General features: G+C 46.5%; 1 protein-coding gene across 1 annotated transcript; it reads left to right on the top strand.

Moving 5' to 3' along the window:
• The first annotated feature begins 373 nt into the window (after positions 1-373).
• On the top strand, positions 374-21,079 carry EIF2B5 (eukaryotic translation initiation factor 2B subunit epsilon). The gene is made up of 16 exons (XM_063339303.1): positions 374-557; positions 1,827-1,951; positions 2,661-2,846; positions 2,943-3,120; positions 4,186-4,266; positions 5,003-5,080; positions 5,161-5,473; positions 6,094-6,239; positions 6,546-6,684; positions 7,317-7,418; positions 8,061-8,168; positions 8,968-9,058; positions 9,844-9,967; positions 16,504-16,629; positions 18,162-18,272; positions 19,327-21,079. Exons 1-16 carry the CDS (start codon positions 405-407, stop codon positions 19,387-19,389), a joined length of 2,124 nt encoding a protein of 707 aa, XP_063195373.1. The 5' UTR covers positions 374-404; the 3' UTR covers positions 19,390-21,079.
• Positions 21,080-21,283: the final 204 nt, after the last annotated feature.

Genomic DNA, 21,283 nt, shown 5'->3' with positions numbered 1-21,283 from the left:
GCAGCGGGCACAGGCAGACACCATCACCTGCAGCACCCACACTGGGGCCGCTTCCCCAGCCTGGGGGGACGACAAACGCCCCCAGACACCACGTCGTCTTTCCCTCCCTCTCTCTGGAAGCGTATCTGGGTGGGCTCCCGGGGGTCCCTCAGGCTCGGCGGGGGTTGCGGGTCGCTCCCCGGTGGGAGGTGCGAGAGCTGACGGGCCCTACGCCCTGCGAGGCTCCTGCAGAGCGCGCGAGCCCCGGCAGAGCCTGTCCCGCCCTCCGGGGCCGGGCTCCGCCGAACCGGAGCAACCACCAGTCCTCGAAGGCGCCCCGCGCTCTTCTGTCCCCGCCGAGGTCCCGTCGCTGCTTCCGGCGCGGACCCGGAAGCGGAAGCGGAGAGCGGAGGCAACGTGAGAAGATGGCGGCCCGCGGCGCGGTGAGGCGTGCGGCTGGTGCGGGGGCGGCCCGCGGGCCCGGCCCGCAGGAGGAGCCGCCGCCGCCGCTTCAGGCCGTGCTGGTCGCCGACAGCTTCAACCGCCGCTTCTTCCCTATTTCCAAAGACCGTCCGCGGGTGAGAAATTCCCCCGTGCTAGCTGCCAACTCCCCTGGGCCGGTTCCTCCGGGGCCGCCCGTCCTGGTCTCTCCCGTCCCTGGGGGGCTGGAGCGGGTTGATCTCTGGCGAAAAGCGGAGTGCTCGCCGGCAGCGATGGTCCATCCCGCGGTGGCGGCGTGCCCCGCCGTGAGAGCCCCGGTCCGGGTCGGGAGGAGCGAGCCCCCGCCCCGACCCGCTGCTGGCAGGTCCTGGGGGGCTGCGGGCCCCAGCCTCCGCCCGCCGCTCAGGCAGCCCCTGCCGCCGCGGCTTTTCCTGCCGTCCCCCACCCTGTGGAAGCCTCTGACGAGCTCTGCTCGCTCGTAGGGGGTTATATCCCTCGCTGGCGAGGCAGCGAGGATCGGACTGCTGCGTTGGTGCTGTTTGCTTTTCCATACGGTGGGGCAAACTGTGCTGTTTGCTCTTCGTCTGTCGCTAGTGCAGGTGCGGCAGCGGGTTTGGGCAGGCTTGTTTCTGATAGAGGAGAGAGCCTTGCCAGCAGTAATGGCTCAAAGAATATGGCCAGAAAAATGGATGGGGAAAGCACTTTAATTATCCAGATTAGAAGGCTGTACGTTAAAGGAAAGAGTATTTCTGGAGAATTTAGGTCTGAACAATTACCTTACCTAACTTGCTGAATAAATGTTTGTAGTGGTGATAATTACACACGCGAGTTCAGGCCCAAAACAAAACTTTGCCAAAAATGAATTAAAGAATAGTATGAGATCACTCACTTGTGAATCAGTAACTTGGTTTAAAAGCATGGCTTGAATCTGAAGAGAATACTCACTTCGCTTTAGATTGTTTGTTTGGGGTTTTTCCACCCCACCCCACCCCCCCCCCCCGCTCTTTAATTCTGGACATTCGTATTTCTGTGGCTTCATCATTCGTGTCTGTCAGGTTTTTCTTGTAGCAGTTAAAGCCTGAGTCAGGGAATCAGCACGCTGGGTTGTTGGGTTTTTTTTAAGTCTCTCTCACTTATTTGAGTTATCTTGAAGAGTTTTATGTGTGATAACTTCACTTCTTTTATGCTTTCTTCTCTGAAATGAGGATCTGCCCTGATAGAAGATCAGAAACCAGCTCTTACTGTTTATGTCAACTTTGGAAACTTTCAATAAAAGGAGACAGAGCATTACTTGTGTTATTTTTCTGGCACCACTGATGATATGTCCTGAAGTTGGAAGGGACTGTTGCTGATGTTGAGGTACAGAGTGTTTGTTCAGCTGTCTGTGTGTCTTTTTTTATTTTTAGGCTCTTTTACCTATGGCAAATGTGGCCATGATTGACTATACCTTGGAGTTCCTAACGGCAACCGGAGTGGAAGAAACCTTTGTTTTCTGCTGTTGGAAGTCAGCTGAGATAAAAGAGCATTTACAGTAAGAATTTATTCTTTTTAGCTTTATTGTGGAAAGGATTCTTCTATCCTTCAGCAAGCCTCAAAGGTCTCACTGATCCTTCTGATGAAAACCGTGTGCTAGAGATTCCCTTTCAAGGGAAGTCTCCTAACACATCTCAAAAAAAGACCATTCCTCCTGTGAAGGAGCGTGTTTAAAGGGTTGAGTGGTTTGGGACTGCATTTGTATTGGCATGTAACTTTTCTTGTCTAAAATCAGGGGTTTCCTGGGTAGCCATGTAAATTAGAGTACCACCCGTGGCATTACGCCCCGTCTCCGTATGTCATGCAGCGTGTGGAAACAGCTCGCTCAGACAGCGCCTTTGCCTCTGTATGCTGCATGTTTGCGAGCTAAAGAGAAGCGTGCAGTCTTTTCCCTGCCTAAGGTACTGCTTTCCGAGAAAAAAAGTTTGGGTTCTGTGTAACTTTTCCTTCTCCTTTGTCAAAACTTGGCTGGCAGTGGAATTGGGTTTCCTAAATCTCCATAAGCTATGGTCTCAAAGTCTAACCCTCTTCAGTTCATCTGCCGCATGCAAATGAGCATAGCTCAGCCTATCGATAGTGGGCTTGTTGTAACAGGATTCTCCTTGCATTCATTTACGTATGTGGTGTGCACTGGGGCCCTGTGTCCTAGTGACTTCTCTATAGGGATAACTTCTTTGTGCCTTCCTGATGTGTTGTTCTACTTCCAGAAAATCCAAGTGGTGCCGCCACACCTCTCCCAACACAGTGCGCTTTGTGACTTCTGACCTGTACCGCTCCCTTGGTGACGTGCTGCGAGATGTTGATGCCAAGTCCCTTGTTCGTTCTGACTTCATTCTGGTGACTGGAGATGTGGTGTCCAATTTCAATATATCTAAAGCCCTCGAAGAACACAAGTAGGTGTTGAAAGAGCGTATGTTGGCCTGGTGTGCTGAGACTTTGGGCTGTAACTCCCTGAAGAGTGATTTTAAAGTTCTGCCCTTCTTTTTAAGGTTGCGTCGTAAGATGGAAAAGAATGTTTCTGTGATGACCATGATATTCAAGGAGTCCTCCCCTGGTCACCATGCCAGATGCAAAGAGGATGACATTGTTATTGCTATGGACAGTGCCACAAACCGTGTCCTTCACTACCAGAGAACCCAGGGGCTGAAACGCTTCCGCTTTCCTATGGTGCGTCTGTAACCTAAGGGGTGGAAAAAGGGCTGCAGTAGTGAAGCAGCCCACCCCAAGGAGGAGGCCCTCCTTGAGTGAGGGCTGGGGAACTGTGCTTGCTGCTTCTTTTGGAGGAGCAGGCGATAGAAATTAACTCCTGGTAAACTGTTTTTGTTTTTTTTTTTTCTTTAACCTTTATTTGAAGCTTGGTGAAATTGTGCTGGGACACACATGTTCGGGACTCATTTCAGAGCTTGAAATGAGGCAGACGTATTTCTCACAATTCGGTTTTTGCATTTATTTGATTCTTTTCCTAAGGGAGGTGGGTGACTCGTGCTGTTGCAGTGGTTCCCAAATTGGGATGTATATACCACTATCGTACACAAAGTATTTTGAAGCGTCACTGAGCCTGGCATGGGGGAGGGGAATAACAGCAGGTGCAAGGGGTAGTACCTCCTATTACCGCTGCCTGAACTGTTCACCTAATAATGTAGCAAATGGTCTGTAAATGTCTGCGGAGGCACTTTCTCCAGTGAGATAGATGGACCTTTATCTTTTTTCAAGTCATAACTAAGACTGTGATTATATGGCATTTTCATCCCCAAATGAGTTATCGGTAGATTATTTTTTTACCTTCAAATGGAAACGCAATCCACTGTATGAAACCAAAAGGGAAAAAAGCAAACAAAAAAACCCCAGCCCACATCTGTAAAAATCCACAGGGGATATGGAAGCTATGAATATTGCATTTTGATTTATTAATGTTCTTTGTACGTTTGTAGCTCCCAGCAACTAAGGTAAGGAGCCTCCTGAGGAAAAGTGCTTCTTCAAAGTACAAACTGTTTCTTGGAGAGCTGCAGTGTGCAGGGATGAGGGCAGTCTCTGCTGACTGACATGCAGCTCTGTGTGTGACCAGGATGTATCTGCTAATCTTGTGTCTTAGTGTAGATTGTAGATTTCTCTGATCTTCAGTATTTCAGCTAGTTTAATAATTCAATCAATACTGCCGCTGGCTTATAGAAGGCTTTTGGGGTTCGGTACCGTGTGAGCCACTCAGATCATCTGAATTTTCTCCTCTTTCAGAGTCTGTTCCAGAACTCTATTGAGAATGTTGAGGTGCGCCATGACTTGCTGGACTGTCATATCAGCATCTGCTCTCCACAGGTGAGCTCTGCCCTTCTGAGGGTCCAAACGTCGGTCTGCCTTGTTCCCTTTGTCCTGCTGGTGAGCAGGGTCTGAGTGTACTAGGTTTGGAAACCAGAACTCCCAGTTGTGCTCAATGACAGCTGAGAGCCTGAGTGATCATGTGGTGCTGCTCTGCAGACTGGATGGGTGCTCAGTCTGTGCCTGGCATCCACTGCTCAAGCCCAGGCAGAACTAGACAGTGGATGCCTCCTCGGTAGGCTGGCCGATTTGGCACAGGTTGAAACTATTTTGGAAAATAAGAGATTTCACTTTAGGTATAGTAACATCTGTGGAGCAGAGATGATGGCTGTGCTATGGAAAAGTGTCTGTGCTTGCAAGCTGGTTAGGGTAACATTCAGGATTATTCCAGCCTAGGCTTGCTAACATCTCTTCCACATCTGAAAAAGCTGGTCTACAGTCTTCCTTTGGGAGCAAAACTACAAAGGGAGGCTGGGCGGAATTGCTTGGAAATGCTAAAGCAATGTTTTGCCCCTTCTGAAAACCAGAATCTGTTCATAGCCTCCGTTAGGAGGAGGAGATGGGAAGGTCAACATTCCTAGCAGAAGGAATCAAAGCTTTATTCAAGGCAAGAGCATCACTTTCCTATACTGTATAACTCTGCTCTCTGGGAACCACTGAATAGCCATTAATGATCTGGCTTCCTGGCAATATTTTCTGCTAACTGTATTATTTCCATATATTTTTTTCCTGGCAGGTGGCTGAGCTGTTCACAGACAATTTTGACTACCAGACGCGGGATGACTTTGTGCGTGGTCTGTTGGTGAATGAGGAGGTAAGGAGAGGGTTGTTACAAGGGAGATCCTATTACCTTGCAGTAAAGAATCTTCTGATGCACTCCCGCCTGTCTCCCAGGTCCTGGGGAACCAGATCCATATGCATGTAACGACAGAAGAGTACGGTGCCCATATATGCAACCTGCTAATGTACGAAGCTGTGTGCTCTGACATTATCCGGCGCTGGGTTTATCCTTTGACTCCAGAGATGAACTTCACTGATGACAAGAATCAGAGTTACACCCATTCTAAACACAACATCTATCGAGGGCTGGATGTTAGCCTTGGCCATGGCAGCGTGCTTGAAGAGAACGTACTCATTGGGCAGGGAACAGTTATTGGCAGCAACTGCTCCATAACAAACAGCGTTATTGGGCAGAACTGTAGGATAGGTGAGTACAAGAATGGGGGACATGCAGGCCGTGCCAGGCAAGGGCACAGGGTGTTGGGGTTTAGTTTTTAAAGGGCATTTGACTCTAAGAGAGGATCATAGGTGGGTACTGATTAACTTGTAATGGGAAGAAAGGAGAAAAGCTTGGTCATCCAGCAAAGGAAATACATGAAAGTGCCATAATGATGCTGAAAGGTGGAAGGCACTTCATGTAAATAAGCTGTGTCAGCAGTAGAGAATCCATGACTTTTACTGATCGAGAGTTATCACCCACCAGTGTCCTGCAAATGAGAGATATCTGTCCCTGTTTGTGTGAGCTGCCTGGAACTCCTCCTTCCCAGCCTTGTCTGGAATTGTTTTGTGGTTTGCCTGTATTTGTGAAAAGCCAAGGTGTCAGCTTTTACTATCAACTTGTTAAGTCTCTGTAGAGAACAGACTCATGTTTTAGCTTTGGATAAGAAGTGGCTGTAGGCCTCTAAGGCCAATTTTCCCCTTTCATCTAACATCCATCATGCATCAAGGGCATTGGGATTCAGTAAGATGCTTTCTATTGGACTCAGCAGTTTGGGAGAGCAGCAGACTTCCTTGTTCAACATATTTGTGCTTGGTGATGTATAACAGGTGATAAAGTCATTTTGGACGGAGCTTTTCTCTGGGACAGAGTACACGTAGGAGATAACGTGGAGATTTGCCATTCTGTTATCTGTGATGAAGCTGAAGTGAAGGAGAAAGTAAAGCTAAAGCCCCGCTGTGTCCTCTCTTCTCAGGTGAGCTGTATTTATGTCTGTTCTGCTTTCTGCCTTTCTTGGTGGGTTACTAGCCTTGCACTAGACCATAGCAGAATACAGGGCTGCTCCAAGCCTTTTTGCAGAGGTGAGGGATATGCTGCTGCTCCCACCTTTTTCTTCCTCTTGCTTGTCTAGGGTAGTATGGTATGTATCTAGCAGTGCTGATGTCTTTGGTTATACTTTTTAGTATACAGCTTCTCTGGAGCAGCTGTTGTCCCTGCTGGTGGAGGTACAAGGGGGAAATCAGGGTATTTCTTCATTAAGATATGTTGCGCATATTTTCAGGTAGTAGTAGGTCCTGGCATCACTCTTTCTGAGGGAACGGTGATCTCTCTACACCCACCAGATGAGGAGGAAGAGGACGATGACCAGTTCAGTGATGATTCTGGTGTAACCAAGGAGGAAAGCAAAGTGAAACCAAAAGGTATGAGTCTCTGTCTCCGTGCACTCAGGCAATGCAGAGGGTTTTGCCTTCCGTGATCTTTTGGGGTCTCCCTTGTATGTTCTAGACTCTGCAGTGCCAGGCTGGAGCTTAGTGCTGCATTCAGCTTTGACCATGTGTGTTTTCAGTAGGGCAAGCAAGGGTATTCGGCTCAAGTTGGACAGTGAAATGTACCTCAGTACCCCATTATTAAAATCTTTGGAGACTCAACTGTTTTCCATTTTTCCTAGAGTAGGAGCCTTGTGGGAGACAATAAGCTGAAGTTGAGGAGATGTTCATGCAGTTCAAGGCAGGTTGCAAGATCTGTGTCCTCATACCCGGACTTTGTCCTTGTGAAACACTCTGGTTTTGCCCGTTTGGGTTTGTCCAGGGATCTAAACATGGTCAGCTGAACGTTGCTGCTGTAGGGGGGAGTAAGTTGGTCACTTGTCAAGGCAAGTGAGAAGGTTAAAAGCTGAAATCTGTACGCCTCTGCAGGAATCCCAGCTCACTCTTGATGAAGAATATTTAGGGGCAGTAATATACAGGCTATATCAGTCTATTGGTAGACTAATTCAGGTTTGCCTGTAAGCATATCCAGTACATCTATTTCCTAATTGCTGTTTCTATTCCAGGTTACAATAAAAAGGATGTAGGCTCAGAGGGCAGAGGCTACCTCTGGAAAGCAGATGACAAGAACGAAGAGGATGAAGAAGAACAGAGACAAAGCCTATGGGGTGAGGAAAAGTTTAGTGTAGTCACCTGGGAATGGACAGACAGACCTGTGTCAGGGAAAATGGCTGAGTGGGATGCTGGTAATTGTGTCTAGAGTAGACCTTGGGCTTTGTGACGCAGACTGGCTCCAGATAACATGTGTGTGGAGGCAAGGTGAGAGGTGAAAGCAGGTGGTGGACCATATTTTCTCTCTTCCTGTGCTCTGTGGAAGATGTTTATTATATTTTTGACTTGCGCTAATGCATGCAGCTGTCTGTGCTGTGAATGGTGCACGGTGAGATATCTTATTCTTTAGAGGGAATATGCTTTGGCTATTCTGGGTGCTGCTGGCTCTCTTCCTGCTAGTGACAGCATCTGCTGACATTGCTCCATCATGAGTCAGCAGTCTGCACAGAATGCGTTTGCTTCTGTCCCCGTCCTTTGTTGTCTGCATGCAGACTCTTTAAAAAAATCCCATTATCCTAGGGCCAGCTGTAGCAGTCCCTCTGCAGCAAACCTCATCGTCTGGACCTGTAAGCAGAAGCTTCCTTGCAAGGACGGATAGTTGCTGACTTGGTTGGGAAGTCCCTGAGACACCTGGTTCCTCATGCATGTGATAGCTGCAACTTTTGAGTGTTGAATGCTGTGTCTCTCTTCTTCATCAGGCCCAGCTATGCATTCAGAGGAAGAGAGTGAGTCAGACAGCGACCTGAGCATGGGCTCTGAGGAGCCAGACAGTCGGGCAGCATCCCCTCAGCTAGATGACATCAAAGGTGAGAGATGGGCTGTTAAGAAGTATGGTGAGTCTGCAGATAATGCAGGGAGATTTGTGCTGCTTTCTCTAGGTGTACTGGAAAATTTGTGGATGTCTGCGATATGTTTATTTCCTGACCTCACTTCCTGCATTTTCTACGGAGTTCTTTAATATTCCCTGTATTGCTGTTTGTTTAATATTCCCTGTATCTGCTGTATTGCAGAGGTTGTGTGAAGATCCAGCAGAGTTTCCCTGTGTGGACAGCTTACTGCTGTAATCATGCTGGAGAATTAAATATCCTTGTAGGAGCTGCCTCTTTTGGCAGATACGTTTTGGCTTTCTGTTTTGTGTTAAGCTTACCTGGATTTGAAAGGGGCTCAAGCCAAACTTGGGGAAAAAAAAAAAAAAAAGCAAGCCTGTTTCACATTTAAATATCTCCCCAAAGGAAATTAAACCAATAAATTTTTGTTTGGATTCACATCTTCCATTAGGGGAAGATGAGGTTTGTCTGAATAGGAAAGGCTAGATTGTGAAAGCATAATTGAAACTCTGCTCTAAAAGGTTGCAGAGGTAAATAGCTTTGTACTGGCTTGTTTGGAGAGATCCATGATATCTAGTAAGTCTTCTCCTTTATTTGAATTATATTCCACTATTTCTAAGTATAGTCGATGTGGGTTTGTGCCAGCTTACAGAGAACAAGTACATATCTGTGTCAGAATGCTCCCTTTGTTAAGGGTGTAGTTTCTTCAGTAATGAACAGTTTGAAGAAACTGTGCTTTTCCCTCTCAGGTCTAACTACCTGTCCTTTCTTTCGTCAGTTTTCCAGAATGAGGTTCTGGGTACGTTACAGAGGGGCGAAGAAGAAAACATTTCCTGTGACAACCTGGTCCTGGAAATCAACTCCCTCAAGTGAGTGTTCCCTTAGGGATGCTGTCCCTTATGCTGAACAGTTGTCTTTGACAGTGGATCTCGAAAGAAGAGGAGAAACCATGTGAATACTCACGTTTGATTGTTAAGCATTAATTTTATCAGTACAGAGCATGAGAAATGCAGATTAGATATCATGACCGAACGACGACAGGAGCTGATGGAGAGTGCCAGCTGCATCTGCAGCATCCTCAGTGCTCAGGCTTTTCCTGCCCCAATTCTGTAACAGGAGATTCAATTGCTGTTAAGTAACTGTGGACTGAAGCAAGCAAGGCCGTTCTTGGCACAGGCTGCCTGTAAGTTCACGCAGGGGCTGCTGCTTTGTGCATTGCAACATTCAGCCAGCTGCCTGCAGCTGGGACTGTGCTGTGGTGTGGCTTTTCCACTCTGTTTTTACAGCAGCAAGTCTAGAACACATAATCAGAGAGCCTTTTACCTAGTAGTTCTCAAATACAAACCTGTTTCCCTTCTTTTGCGCAACAATATTCCTACAGCATTCTAGTAAATGTGAGGGTGCTGTCCCTGCAGCAGTTTGTTCTGCTGTGATAGCAGATTTTCAGGACTTGCGGCCTTATGCAGGGCCTGATGCAATGCAAGGTAGTCTTATTGCCTGAATATTTGGAAAAACAAACAAACAAAATCCAGTCTGATGATGAAATCGAATGGAAGATGAAAATAAAATCTTCTGCTGTACCTCTGTAAAGAGCCAAAGTCTGCAGAGATCAGATAGTTTGAAATGTTGGGTTTTTTTGCGTTTTTCCTCGCAGGTACGCGTATAACATTGGCCTGAAGGAGATGATGCAGGTGCTCAGTAAAGTGATCCTGGAGTTCCCACTGCAGCAGCTGGACGCAAACCTGGACTCCCAGAACTATTTCTCGGCGTTACTTCCTGTGAGTCCTGCTCCGTTTGACTCTTCTTTGGGCTCGTCTCCTAGTGCGTAGGAGTCTGTCTGGATGCCCCAGGTCATTCCTGGCTAAGAAGTCTCTTTGGTTACGCCTGAAGCCACTTGAACTCCTTGAGTTCATGAGCCTCTTTGTCTTCTATAGAAGTAGAAGTGAACGGAAACTGTTGTACCTGCTTGACGGATCTCTGCTGAGGCTGTAGGTGTGGGGGGCTCTACTTCAGTACCTATGGTTGTTTCTGCTTCCTGTGTGTGGTAGAAGTGCATCACCTGTGGAGGAGAAAAGAGAGGGACTATTAGAGATGTCTTTACAGGCTTGCATTCCAGGAACCTGGTTCCAATCCATCATAAGCCCTGTCTCTGGGGCAGCAGGAAGTGATCGTCTCCCACTGGGATCCTTTCCAAGGTCTTACTTGTCTGCATACTGTAATCGGTGCCATTTTTTTCCCAGCAAATGCAAAGGCACGATATTGTTGTCTTTGAACAAAGATAGAGTTTTGTTATGTCTCTAAAGGGATGGGTTGTATAATTAAGTGAGAGCGATTTCTGTTTCTGACTTAAGGGAGACAAAATAGGGTACGATCTGCTTTAAAAAGCAGGCAGTCTTGTCTTAATGGTTTTGTTGATCCAAGCCAGAGCCGTTGTAGTACTTTTGTCTCTTTGCTATAGCCCATTTATGTATTTGAGTTTGCAAACTCTACAGGTTACGAAGGTGCTCTTTCAGAATGAATGCATCTGATGCATATTTAGGAAGGACTAGTTCAATTTTTTTAGGAGATGGAGCTAAAGAGGAACACTAGACACCCTCATAATCCTTTCTCTGAGGAAGTAGATGCTTTCAGTTGATGGAGGAGGGTGGAAAACTAATTATTCTTTATGCAGGTGTAAGCATGGCACTTAATTTATCTCCTAGATGTGTGGAGATCCCTTCTGTAGGAAACATCCCTGTGAACTGATCTGTTCATCAGATGGCTTAGTGAGATTTTGCTGTTCACTCTGTTTACATTCTTCTTGCTATTGTTCATTTTTCCAGACTGTTTTCTTGAATAGCATGTCTTGTCCTGGAAAAAGAGAATTGAGGGAGGAGGAACGAAGAGAACGTTAGAGCAGGTGTTAGGCTCTAAGTGGAAAGCAGTACATCTGGACAGCAGGTTGTGTGGAGTTGGTAGCTTTGTAGGTTGTGTGGCTTTTTATCCAGCTACGAAATGGCATTTCTTTTTGTCTCCCAGATTGGACTCCTAGTCTAGCGTGAGCAGGACAGGAAAACTTCACTGTGGGACCCAGTCAGAGGGGGTTCTAGTCTGGGACAAAGAATACTATATAAATGCATAATGCTTTCCGTAATTGCTCAAGACCCCTTAGAAGCTAATGACAACAGAAGGATATGAAAGGCTTACCTCTGGGTAACTTTATCCATGTATATTTATTTCATCATAGGAAGGCTGGTGCTCATGTTTAGCAGCAGAAACAGCAAATCAGCTCGCCTTTAGTGAGAAGTGATAATATTTTAAATGTAACATTCAGGGTGACTATGCCTCGTGTCACGGACAAGTGGAATTTCTCTGTGCAGGGAACCGTGTGGCATGTGCATTTAGGAAGCACAAATTATCTTTAGATTTATCGGAGAGAGACAGGTGTCAAACCAATTTGACCATCACGGCAGCCAGTTTCTCCAGATGCTCCTTTGTAAGGACAACCAGGAAGTTTCTTAGAGAATCCTTCTCTGGGACAGTTTTGTTCCTCGATGTCTTACTGTGTGCAGAATTGGTGTGCTTGCTTTCTGTACAGAAATGAGCAGGAAGGCAGTATCCTGGTGAGGTGTGCTGTTCTGGTTCAATTGCACGCAGGACGTTAGTCACCGTTACAATAACCCAATATGTTTGGGTTGAGATGCGGCTCTAATGGAGGTAGTGAATCAGCCTTCAAGGGCTCATTAAACAGACATCGATGGTCTTCCTGGGCAGCAGCTTTGTGTATTTACCAGCAGTGCTCTGAAGAGAAGAGGCCTGTTCTTTGGGCAGAACATGCATGTTTGTACAGCATCTGAAACAGTGGCTTTTCTGCAACTTCTGGTTCCTCGTTAGTAAAAAGTACACTCCATTAATTTGCTAAAACCTACTTACACCCTGAGAATCCCAAGCGCTAGCTTGTTAGAGGTTAGTACATGATGAAAGCATGTAGCTGAAGTGTGCAGCTATGCAGCTAAAACTGTCAATAGCGGTATGTGGCTGAGATCTGCTTATGAGAGTTTACATATGGCAAAGTGTTATTTTATATGAGGTGGGGATATTTGCACTCTGAGATGGTGAATATCAGAAACCCACTGAACTTTTCAGAACTCTTCTATGTTTCTCACTCTCTTTGTAGCTCAGCTCTGACTAAGAGATCACAGAATAAGTTTGGGTTGGAAGGCACTTTTTGCTCAGAGCTCCATCCAACCTGGCCTGGAATGTTTCCAGGGAGGGGGCATCTACTACCTCTCTGGGCAACCTGGGCCAGTGTCTCACCACCATCATTGTAAAAAAATCTCTTCCTTACATCTAGCCTAAATCTACCCTTTTCAGTTTAAAACCATTACCCCTTGCCCTATCGCAACAGGCCCAGATAAAAAGTTTGTCGCCATCTTTCTTATAAGCCCCCTTTGTGTACTGAAAGGCTGCAATAAAGTCTCCCTGGAGCCTTCTCCTCTCCAGGCTGAACAACCCCAACTCTTTCCTTGTCTGGGAGGTGTTCCATCCCTCTGATCATTTTTGTGGCCTCCTCTGGACCCGCTCCAACAGGTCCGAGTCTTTCCTGTGCTGAGGACTCCAGAGCTGGACGCAGTACTCCAGGACGCTGAAGGAAGATGGGTTGCCTGTGTAAGGGTGATTGTAGAGTGGTCCCAGACAGCTCAGGAGGGGAAACTGTGGAAATGCCATTGTTATGATGTCTGGTTTGACTTGAAACCACAGTATGTGCTGTGAAACGCTGGCCCCTGAGCATGACGCTCCTAAGTGTTGCAGCAATTTTAGGAAACAAGCATCCGGTAAAGGATATGCCCGTGGGTATTCTTCAGATGAAACGGAGACTTGAGAAATAGTTATCCAGTTCGATGTATGTCAGGCAGCTTGTTCAACGCATGTACAAGTTGTAAAGCAGAGATGGTACAGAAAACCAGACCTTCCCTAGAACTGTAGACATGGTGTGAGCAAACGTGGCTGAAGCTGCTGGTAAACTGAAGGCTGTGCTTCTGGTGTCACTGAAGCAGCATCAAACAAAGTTATGTAGGTGAGGACGTCTAAAGGGAGTCGGGGGGGGGCAATCTAGCCGTTCACTGTGCTGAGCCGGGCAGTGTCTACCCCGCTGCCCGTCAGCTGGCGTGTGTGGTGCCCCTCTGTGGGCTCCTGTCAGGGAGCCTTACTCCTTCGTAATGCCATGCACGTGGACACGACACGGGACTGCTTATTCACGACCAAATGGATCTCTGCTTTCACTGCAGCAATTTATGGTGATGAGCACAGGTGCTGTTATGGTGTAACAGGCTGAAATTACAGCTTTGCTGCTTGTGCTTTGCATGGGCTTCGTGGTGGTGTTCTGTGCTGGAGGAAGGGTGAAATAGGCCTGCTGTTGAGACTCACCTTCTGACAAAAGAAAAATGAATGACAAACCTTTGAAGTTGATACAGCATCACTGGCCAGGTCTGATGAAAAATGAATTGACCTGACAGAGGAATTTGATTGCTTTCTCCAGAGCGTGGATTGTTTTGAGGAGTTACCCAGGTAGAGTCAAGGCCTGGAAAATTACAATATTGTCCATAGGGCTCTTTGTCAGGTATCTTTAGACATTTTTCAGTCTTTTATTCTATCTAAAATAATGGCAAGCTTCTCATTCCCCAGGTCAGATTTTCATGAAACTCCCAAAACGGCCTCTCTGGTCGTGTGGGCTCTTGGGGGTGGTTTTGGTCGGGGCTCTGTGGGGCTCAGCCCTGCTTTCCCCCTTAGCACCGGTTACAGCACAGTGTGTATTCTCAAACTGAGGTGGTATATTTATTTTTTCTTCTTTCGGTTTCCCAGGAAAAGGCATACTGGATTGAGTCCTAGGGTTGTGAGTGTTTATAGCTCTGTTTTCTTTATAAATAACTTGCTTTCAGTAACCCGGTAGCTTTTGGTTAGAATTGTGCCCGCATATTATTTAAAGGCATTAACAGAAAGGTATTACAAAATATTTCTTAGCCTGGAAGGAGCTTGCTAGTAGCTTTACTACATTTGAGGTGAAGAATTCCAAAGGATAATAAAAATTAAAGACATGGTTGTAGAGGAGGGAAGAATATTTGGGATGAAGCATTTTGCGAAAGGCTAAAATACTTCCTGGAAGTACACCATGCAACCCCCAGCTTTTTGTTGTGATACCATGATGATTAGGATCATTCAGTGCTGTTACTGTTACCTGAAATAAAAGCTCTCGAAACCAAAAGCAGTTCAGAGAGGAGATACTGCTTTATTCGACATCAGGTGCTAGGGATAAAACCCACAAATCTAGCACACCTTACTGGGGATATTCACCCATTATTTATACACAGAAGATCCTCATAATTCCGCCTACCTAATGTATAACTTCACCTAGGCTTACATATTCATTAGGATGACCAAATAGCCTTTTTGCACATGCCTATTAAATTTTACAGCATCAGCAAGACACTTCTGCACAGGCGTGAGTTCCTCGGTGGTCGTTTGGGTGAGGAGACCCTTCCTCGCATTATCCTCTTAAGGTACCGAGTCATCTCAGGACAGTAAAAATTTACCGTAAGTTTGCCAACTTCTTGAGGATGATAAGGGTGTTCTTGAAGTAGCCCCAGCTCTGTCCTAATCAGTATAGGAGTACATACTTGATGCATAGAAGAACCTTGGAGTGATTAACTACTTCTTGTTATCCCATCCTTGGTGATTAGCTACTTCTGGCTGTCTCCTCATTATCACTACTTGTAATATCACCTCAGTGACTAACTGTTTTCTCACACAGTAAGAAGGTCAGTAGGAAATAAACGATGTTTTAGTTAGCATATGGTTATAAACAAAGCAGAGGCCTGTCTTTGGTAACATTACTCTTGTTCCTTGAGCCAGCTGATGTGTTACTATACAGATCAGTTTGTTTGTATTAATCCCCTTCTTTGTTTCTGCTTGAGGCATGCAAATTCCAGCACGGTGGCACAGCAAATATGTCTGAAAAGGTGACGGAGTGTAGTACTGTGGCGCAGCTGAGCACTATTTCCTAGTAGAGGCCACCTTTGGTAGTCATGCTAGCCTGGGTTCTAGCTCCACTGTGTGTCCTGGAGCTCTCCCTCTAGCCGGGCTACTACCTGTTAACGATTGTCCTGGACAGAATAATGCTGATTAATCTTGAATGTAGTTTCAGAGCTGCTTCGTCACACCCCAAGCCCCTGAGAATTACCTGTTTCCCTTCAAAACAGACCAGATGTGTTCTATAGGAGACACTGTTGAAGGCACAGAAGACGGTGTGTCTGTACAGGCGTGCCAGGGATGTAGTTGCAGGAATGGCTGCTGTTGAATTAATCCATTTAAAAAGATGTGGAACTCTTGATTTAATTTCCTTCAATGTTTTTGTAGGATGGTCTGCTTGTGATGTGGCCAATGAGGAATTTTTGTATCTTAACCCAGTTCTCATACCTTTTAAAATTGTTGTGGACAGGGCTCTGAGTATCTTTATTACCTCCTATCCCAGATTCAGGTCGGGCTGTGCTGCTTTGCAGAGCTTTCCCTGCTGCTTGCTTTCCAGATATGTACAACATGTAAAAGAGCTGGGGGGGACTTGGACAAAAATACTGTTTGAAGAGGCAGCACCAAAATCATTAAACTAAAGATTTCATAAAAACTGAGCCTTGGAGGAGAGACCTGAGCTCAGACAGTATTGTAGCAACTTCTTGCCCTTCACCCTTCCCACCCCTTCCCTGCAGCAGGCTCCAGGATCCAAACAGCCTGTTGGGCACACAGCAAACATGAGACTTGCGCTTAGGGGCTGCTCCACTGCGTTCCTGTTTTGGGGGTGGCTGTTTTGCACTGTCCACTCCTACTCGGCTGGTAGTTATCCTGGCGCTATCTTTTTTTCTTATTTGGTCATCTGCTTTGAAGGAAAGTTCCACTGAAATGCTAGCTGCTCTGTGGGGGGAAGGTTTGAGTAGCATCTCAGTACTTCTCCTTATTGGTCAGCTGTGAAGTGAGTTTCTTGGAGTACCAGACTTCATTAAACATGTTTGTTGTGATAATCTGGTATGCCATCCAGAGGGGCAAAACAAAGAAAGTTAACGGTATCGTCAAAGCTGCGTAGTAAACCAGGTCTTGTCTGCACGTGTGAGACTTACTAGCATCTGTTTCATGGATGGAGTAGGGCAAATATATTAAGTGGTCAGATGAATGGTATCATAAAGTGCTTCCCTGGGTCAGTTTCTTAGTGCAACACGGCTGGGAAACAGGGCTGAGTGCACACACCCATCCCATAGCTCAGGAACTCTGCTCTGTTTTTCCCCTGCAGCTGTTGAAGAACTGGACCCCGTTGTTTAAGAACTACATAAAACGGGCGTCAGATCACTTGAATGCCTTATTTGCCATTGAGGAATTCTTCCTGGAACATGACAGTCTCTGCACATCAATAGCTAAAGTGAGTATCCGCTCTCAGCTCTGAGAACCTGTTTTTGCTAGATTCATGGTGAAATGCATCCTGTCTGCGTCAGTGGCTCGTCTGCTTTAGAGGAGAAAATTTTGGGGTCTCAATGGAGAGTGTGTATAGGAAACCCATCTATAACAATTGCTTTAAAAAAAAAAAAAAAAATTCTGTGTCTGCCTGTGCCTTTGAGGGAGCACAGCTGAGGGTGAGTATTAATTACCAGCATGCAGCCTGAAGGGAGCTATTATTTTGCAACTTCTAACCTAGATGCCCTTGTGTGATGCTGGAAAAGGCGAGGGCAGAGACTTGCTTTAGGAAGAGCTTTATTTCATTTGTCTCTCCGTGGTCCCTAGGATCTGGCTGCCAAATGATTTATCCTGCTTTAGAGTGCAAAACAAGCAAAGCTGGGAATAAGGGTCGGATTTCTTGTTCAGGCTGAGCTAGTTATGAAATGGGGAATAAAGGGAGCTGATGTGTGCGGCTTATTACCTGTCTCTTCTGAGAGTTTTCAGTATATTCCTCCTCACCCTCCTTTGCAAATATTTTGCCCCTGCACTCTTTCTGCCTGATCACACTGAGAGCATTTGACTTGGGTCACAAGTCTTTCCTTTAGCAGCGTCTCAGGAAGCCCCTGCCTTTTTTGGCAGAGCTCTCCTAGAGCCTGCTTAACTCTTGGTTCCTCAAGAAAGAGTAATCCTAACTTCTGCTACCAGTGCTTCTGCCTAATGGCAAAGCACTTAGGACTGGAGCCAAAAGCCTTCAGTTTGGTGAGCCAAAATGTCCTTGAATTACAGCAATCGTTTGGCATGTGTCCATTGTTCCAGGGGCCTGTGTTTCCCTGGAGGCTGGGAATTGAAGTGACACTTTATATTTGGAGTTGGCAGCCAGCTTTGTCAGTGCTCTGCCGCAAGGAGACTGACTGCAAAGTGCCTGCTCTGCCTGAGCACAAAGGCACCCTGAGAAATCATGACTGCATCTTACCCTCGCTGCACTGGGCAGGAGTTTGAGCTGATGAATGACCAATTGCTTTGACACCTGCCGTAAGGCACTTTTAAGAGAGAACTGGTGGGAGGAGGAGCCTGAGGCAGAGCTGGATGTATTCATGCTCTTCTCTGCACGTCACCCTTGTGCATATGTGGGCCTGCATAAGGATTGCTTGTTAGATCTGCTTCGGGGATGGGTTTTGGGATGCTTTAAAAAGAGAACGTAAGTAACGTCTTGAACCGACATCCTCTGTGGCCCTTTGCTGCCCCCAGCTCTCGGTCAGACCCTGCATCCACGGAGCTGAAGCTGATGGGGCTTGAACTTTCACTCATTATGTGTCATAGCATCTGTCAGGAACATGAGGCTTTGGAGGAGAAGCACAGTTATTTTTAACAATAAAAGCAAAATGAAGCTGACCGAGTGCCTTCTGTTGAAGATGGAGTGGGGAAACGCAGATTATGTGCGAACTTTGCTCTTGGACATGAGCTATAGCCCCAAAAGAGTCTGTAGAGAGCCCTGTTGCTCTTTTCTAATTGATGCAGGTGTTGATGACATTTTACCAGCTGGAAATTCTGGAAGAAGATGTAATTCTGAATTGGTTCTCTTTGCGGGACACGTCTGACAAGGGAAAGCAGCTTCGTAAAAACCAGCGGGTAAGTCCCAAAGGTGTTTAAAGGGGGTGGGGGGAGGAGAGAGAGAAGGAGACAACAGCTGCTAAAAGAAACTTGGGAGTGGAGTTCGGTGCCACTGTCGCCTTCTGTGGAGCAGCTGCCATTACATGGTAGGCCAATAATGCACCAGTGCATTGAACAGTAAGTAACACAACTTCTGCCGTAATCATCCTGTTTGCATGAGGAATGGAGGTAGTAGGAGAGGGAGATAATTTTTAGTGGTCTCTCTTTAGCACGAGGCCAGCACTTTCTGGAGTAGCAGTGTGGCTTCTCTAAGCCAACACCCATTTGAAATGGGCTTTAGGCCAATGCCCTGTGTGCTGGCCCCATGCAATTCCTTTGAAGCTTTCATTCCTGGCTCACCCGTCCCTTCGCATATATTTCTAAGCGTTTCCTATACTGAGTGGTTTCATTTGGCTTGTGTTGCAAGGAGCATATAAACTTCCCCCCTGCATCAGGCAGAACTTTGTGCTGCAGTTTGGCTGAGCCGTGTTCCAGTCCTCCTCCCTGGATCTGGAAGAGGAGCAGGGGAAAAAAGCCATCTCTGAAGAACTCCAACTTTGTTTAAAACCTTTGCAAAGTCAGCTCTTAGTATAGGTCAGCAGTGCTTTCAGTTGCTTATTTCAGCCCAGTTAAAAGGTAAAATGAGCTGCCTTCTTTAGAGCAGGTTCTCAGGGAGTAGATAACACATCTTAGCTAAGGTGCAGCTGTCATCTCTTCTCCCTCAAGCTCTGAAAAACTCTCGAACTTTGGTCTTTTTGCTGAGTGTTGTGGGGATTGTCTGACTGCAGAAATCTCCCTCAGGAATCTAATCAGTCTGGGTTTGTCTGTGGCATCCTAATTGTTTTTCTCCTAAACTTTTGTCTCTCTTTCTCTCTCTCTCCCCCTCAATCTGCCTTCCGTGTCTCCTAGAAATACTCTTTTTTATCTGTCCTGTGTGTGATAGTGGTGCTCACTGACGTGGTGTAGTTGTTGAGCATTCCCAGCATCTGTTTGGTGTCACTTGTTACCCAATTACATTTCATTCTCTCTGCAGCTCCAGAAGTTTATCCAGTGGCTGGAGGAGGCAGAGGAAGAGTCTGACGGCGACCAAGACTGACATGGTGGCTCGGCATGAGTAGAGGCACTCTCACTGCCTTTCTGGGCCAAGTGGGCAGAGCAAGATCAATGCCAGTGCATGGTGTGTAGATGTGGGGCTTAACATCGAAGTGACTGACAATCCCATCGTTAATTAAGTCGTATGTTCCCGGTTTCGCCACTTCCCTCCCTCCCTCACTTGCCCAGTGGCACCTTATGTTGGATGGTTGCAGCCCAGTGTAAAAACCATAAGGGAAAAGCAGGAGGTGGTGATAGCTATAAGCTGTCCTTTTGGGAGGCCCTTATTACTAATATGAAGGGAGCAAATAGATGCAAAGGCGTACAACGCCCTTATAAATCTAACCATCAGGGCTGTGGAAGAATGATCATACAGCTAAGTTATTTGGAGTCATTGTTGCTTCTGGAGCTAAGAGAACTCCTGCTGAAGAGACACTGGCAAGGTTGGTGCGTAGGAGCATGTGGATTAGGATCTGGAGCGCAGGACTGGGATTCAGGAGTTCCTGTGCCTGGAGAAGAGGCAGTTGTCTGAGGATGCCCAAGGCATTTTGCAGCCTAGAAGGCACTTCTGTGATCTTTTGAAAAGGGAAAATCTCTTGCCATCTGCTGTGCTGGGATCTAACACAAGGTTGCACAGCAGAGTTGGTAAAACCGTGTGTTTCCCCCTTCTGTAGAACAGGAGATAACACGTGCTTAGTTCCCCCTGCAGGGGCTGGCTAATCTTGGATGTGCACTGGCCAGTGAACTGCTGTATGGATCGCAACATCTCAGATGTGATCTGTCTTCTGTGCATCCCCAGTTTAGCAGATGTGTTTTAGAAAAGTGTCTGTTTCTTTATTTCTTTTATAAAAAGGGAGCAGAGGTGTCCGGCGTCTCCTGCTGCGCCAGCCACACTTGTGTTTTGCGCGGGGGGCACTGACCACACCAGCTGCTTTAAGGAGGATGCAAGTTCCTAAGTTCTGCTCTAGTGTGAAAAGGAGCTAATGGTATTTCCTTCAACAGCATGTGCTTTGTGTTTCCACATGATTTCAGTTATATAAGCTTGCTTACTTCATGTCCTTTTATTTATTTGAAAACTTCCCTCAGACAACAAAGAAAGTATTGCAAACCCACTGTAAAGTTCAGCAGCCGTAGAGCACCTCAGCATGAGCAGGGAACGAGTGTGCCCCTGGCACTTTGTCGCCAGCACAGACAATGTGTGGCAGCGATAAGGCCGATAAAGCCTTTAAGAACAGCTTTCCTGGAGGTGTCACGGTGCTGTGTTCTTCCCTGCTCTCAAAGAACAGAGCAAAAAAAAAAAAAGGCACAGCGAGAATCGGCTTGTGTTCATAGGGGTGTTATTGGTTGGATGTGCTGACCTTGCCTCTGCCCCTTCAGGAGGAGCGTGGAATAAAACCTTTGCACTGGAGCTGCCCACTCAGGATATTTATTTGGCCGTTCCATGGTGCCAGAATTGTCAGTGAGGGGACAGCGTTGCGTGCTGGAGACCAGGGATACTGCCTCTTCAACACTGGTGTTCAGGCAGGGCGATCTTGTGCACTCACACTATCAGTTGCCAAGATTGTGCATAAATGTGCTTGTTTTCTGACATTGCAAACTCAGTCTTGTAAATGCTGGGGAAATAGTTGGTATCTGAATTTTCTGTATCTGCCAGTATTTAATTCAGGGAGCAAATAAAAACTATCCTGGTGTTACCAGCTTGTTTGCTTTGTTTGACTTTGAATTGTATGTCTCCAATAGTGGCACATGCCTGAGCAGGGCTTAAGAGGTAAGCTAAATAACTCAGCGCTACTAAAAAAAGAGATTTTAAGCATGTAACAGGCAGGTAGGAAATTAGCACACCACTGAATTGGTATAAATGTTCAGTGATAACTTGCGCCCTCACTGTTCACGAGTAG

Source organism: Chroicocephalus ridibundus, chromosome 6, assembly GCF_963924245.1.
Source record: "Chroicocephalus ridibundus chromosome 6, bChrRid1.1, whole genome shotgun sequence".
In the NCBI taxonomy this organism is placed as follows: Eukaryota; Metazoa; Chordata; class Aves; order Charadriiformes; family Laridae; genus Chroicocephalus; species Chroicocephalus ridibundus.
This window is presented reverse-complemented; position numbering and strand designations above follow the sequence as displayed.

Coding starts and splice junctions, on each gene's coding strand:
- EIF2B5 (XM_063339303.1), top strand. CDS start 405: ATGGCGGCCCGCGGCGCGGTGAGGCGTGCGGCTGGTGCGGGGGCGGCC. Junction 7,419..8,060: donor ACAGAGACAAAGCCTATGGG/GTGAGGAAAAGT, acceptor CTTCTTCATCAG/GCCCAGCTATGCATTCAGAG. Junction 18,273..19,326: donor AGCTTCGTAAAAACCAGCGG/GTAAGTCCCAAA, acceptor TTCTCTCTGCAG/CTCCAGAAGTTTATCCAGTG.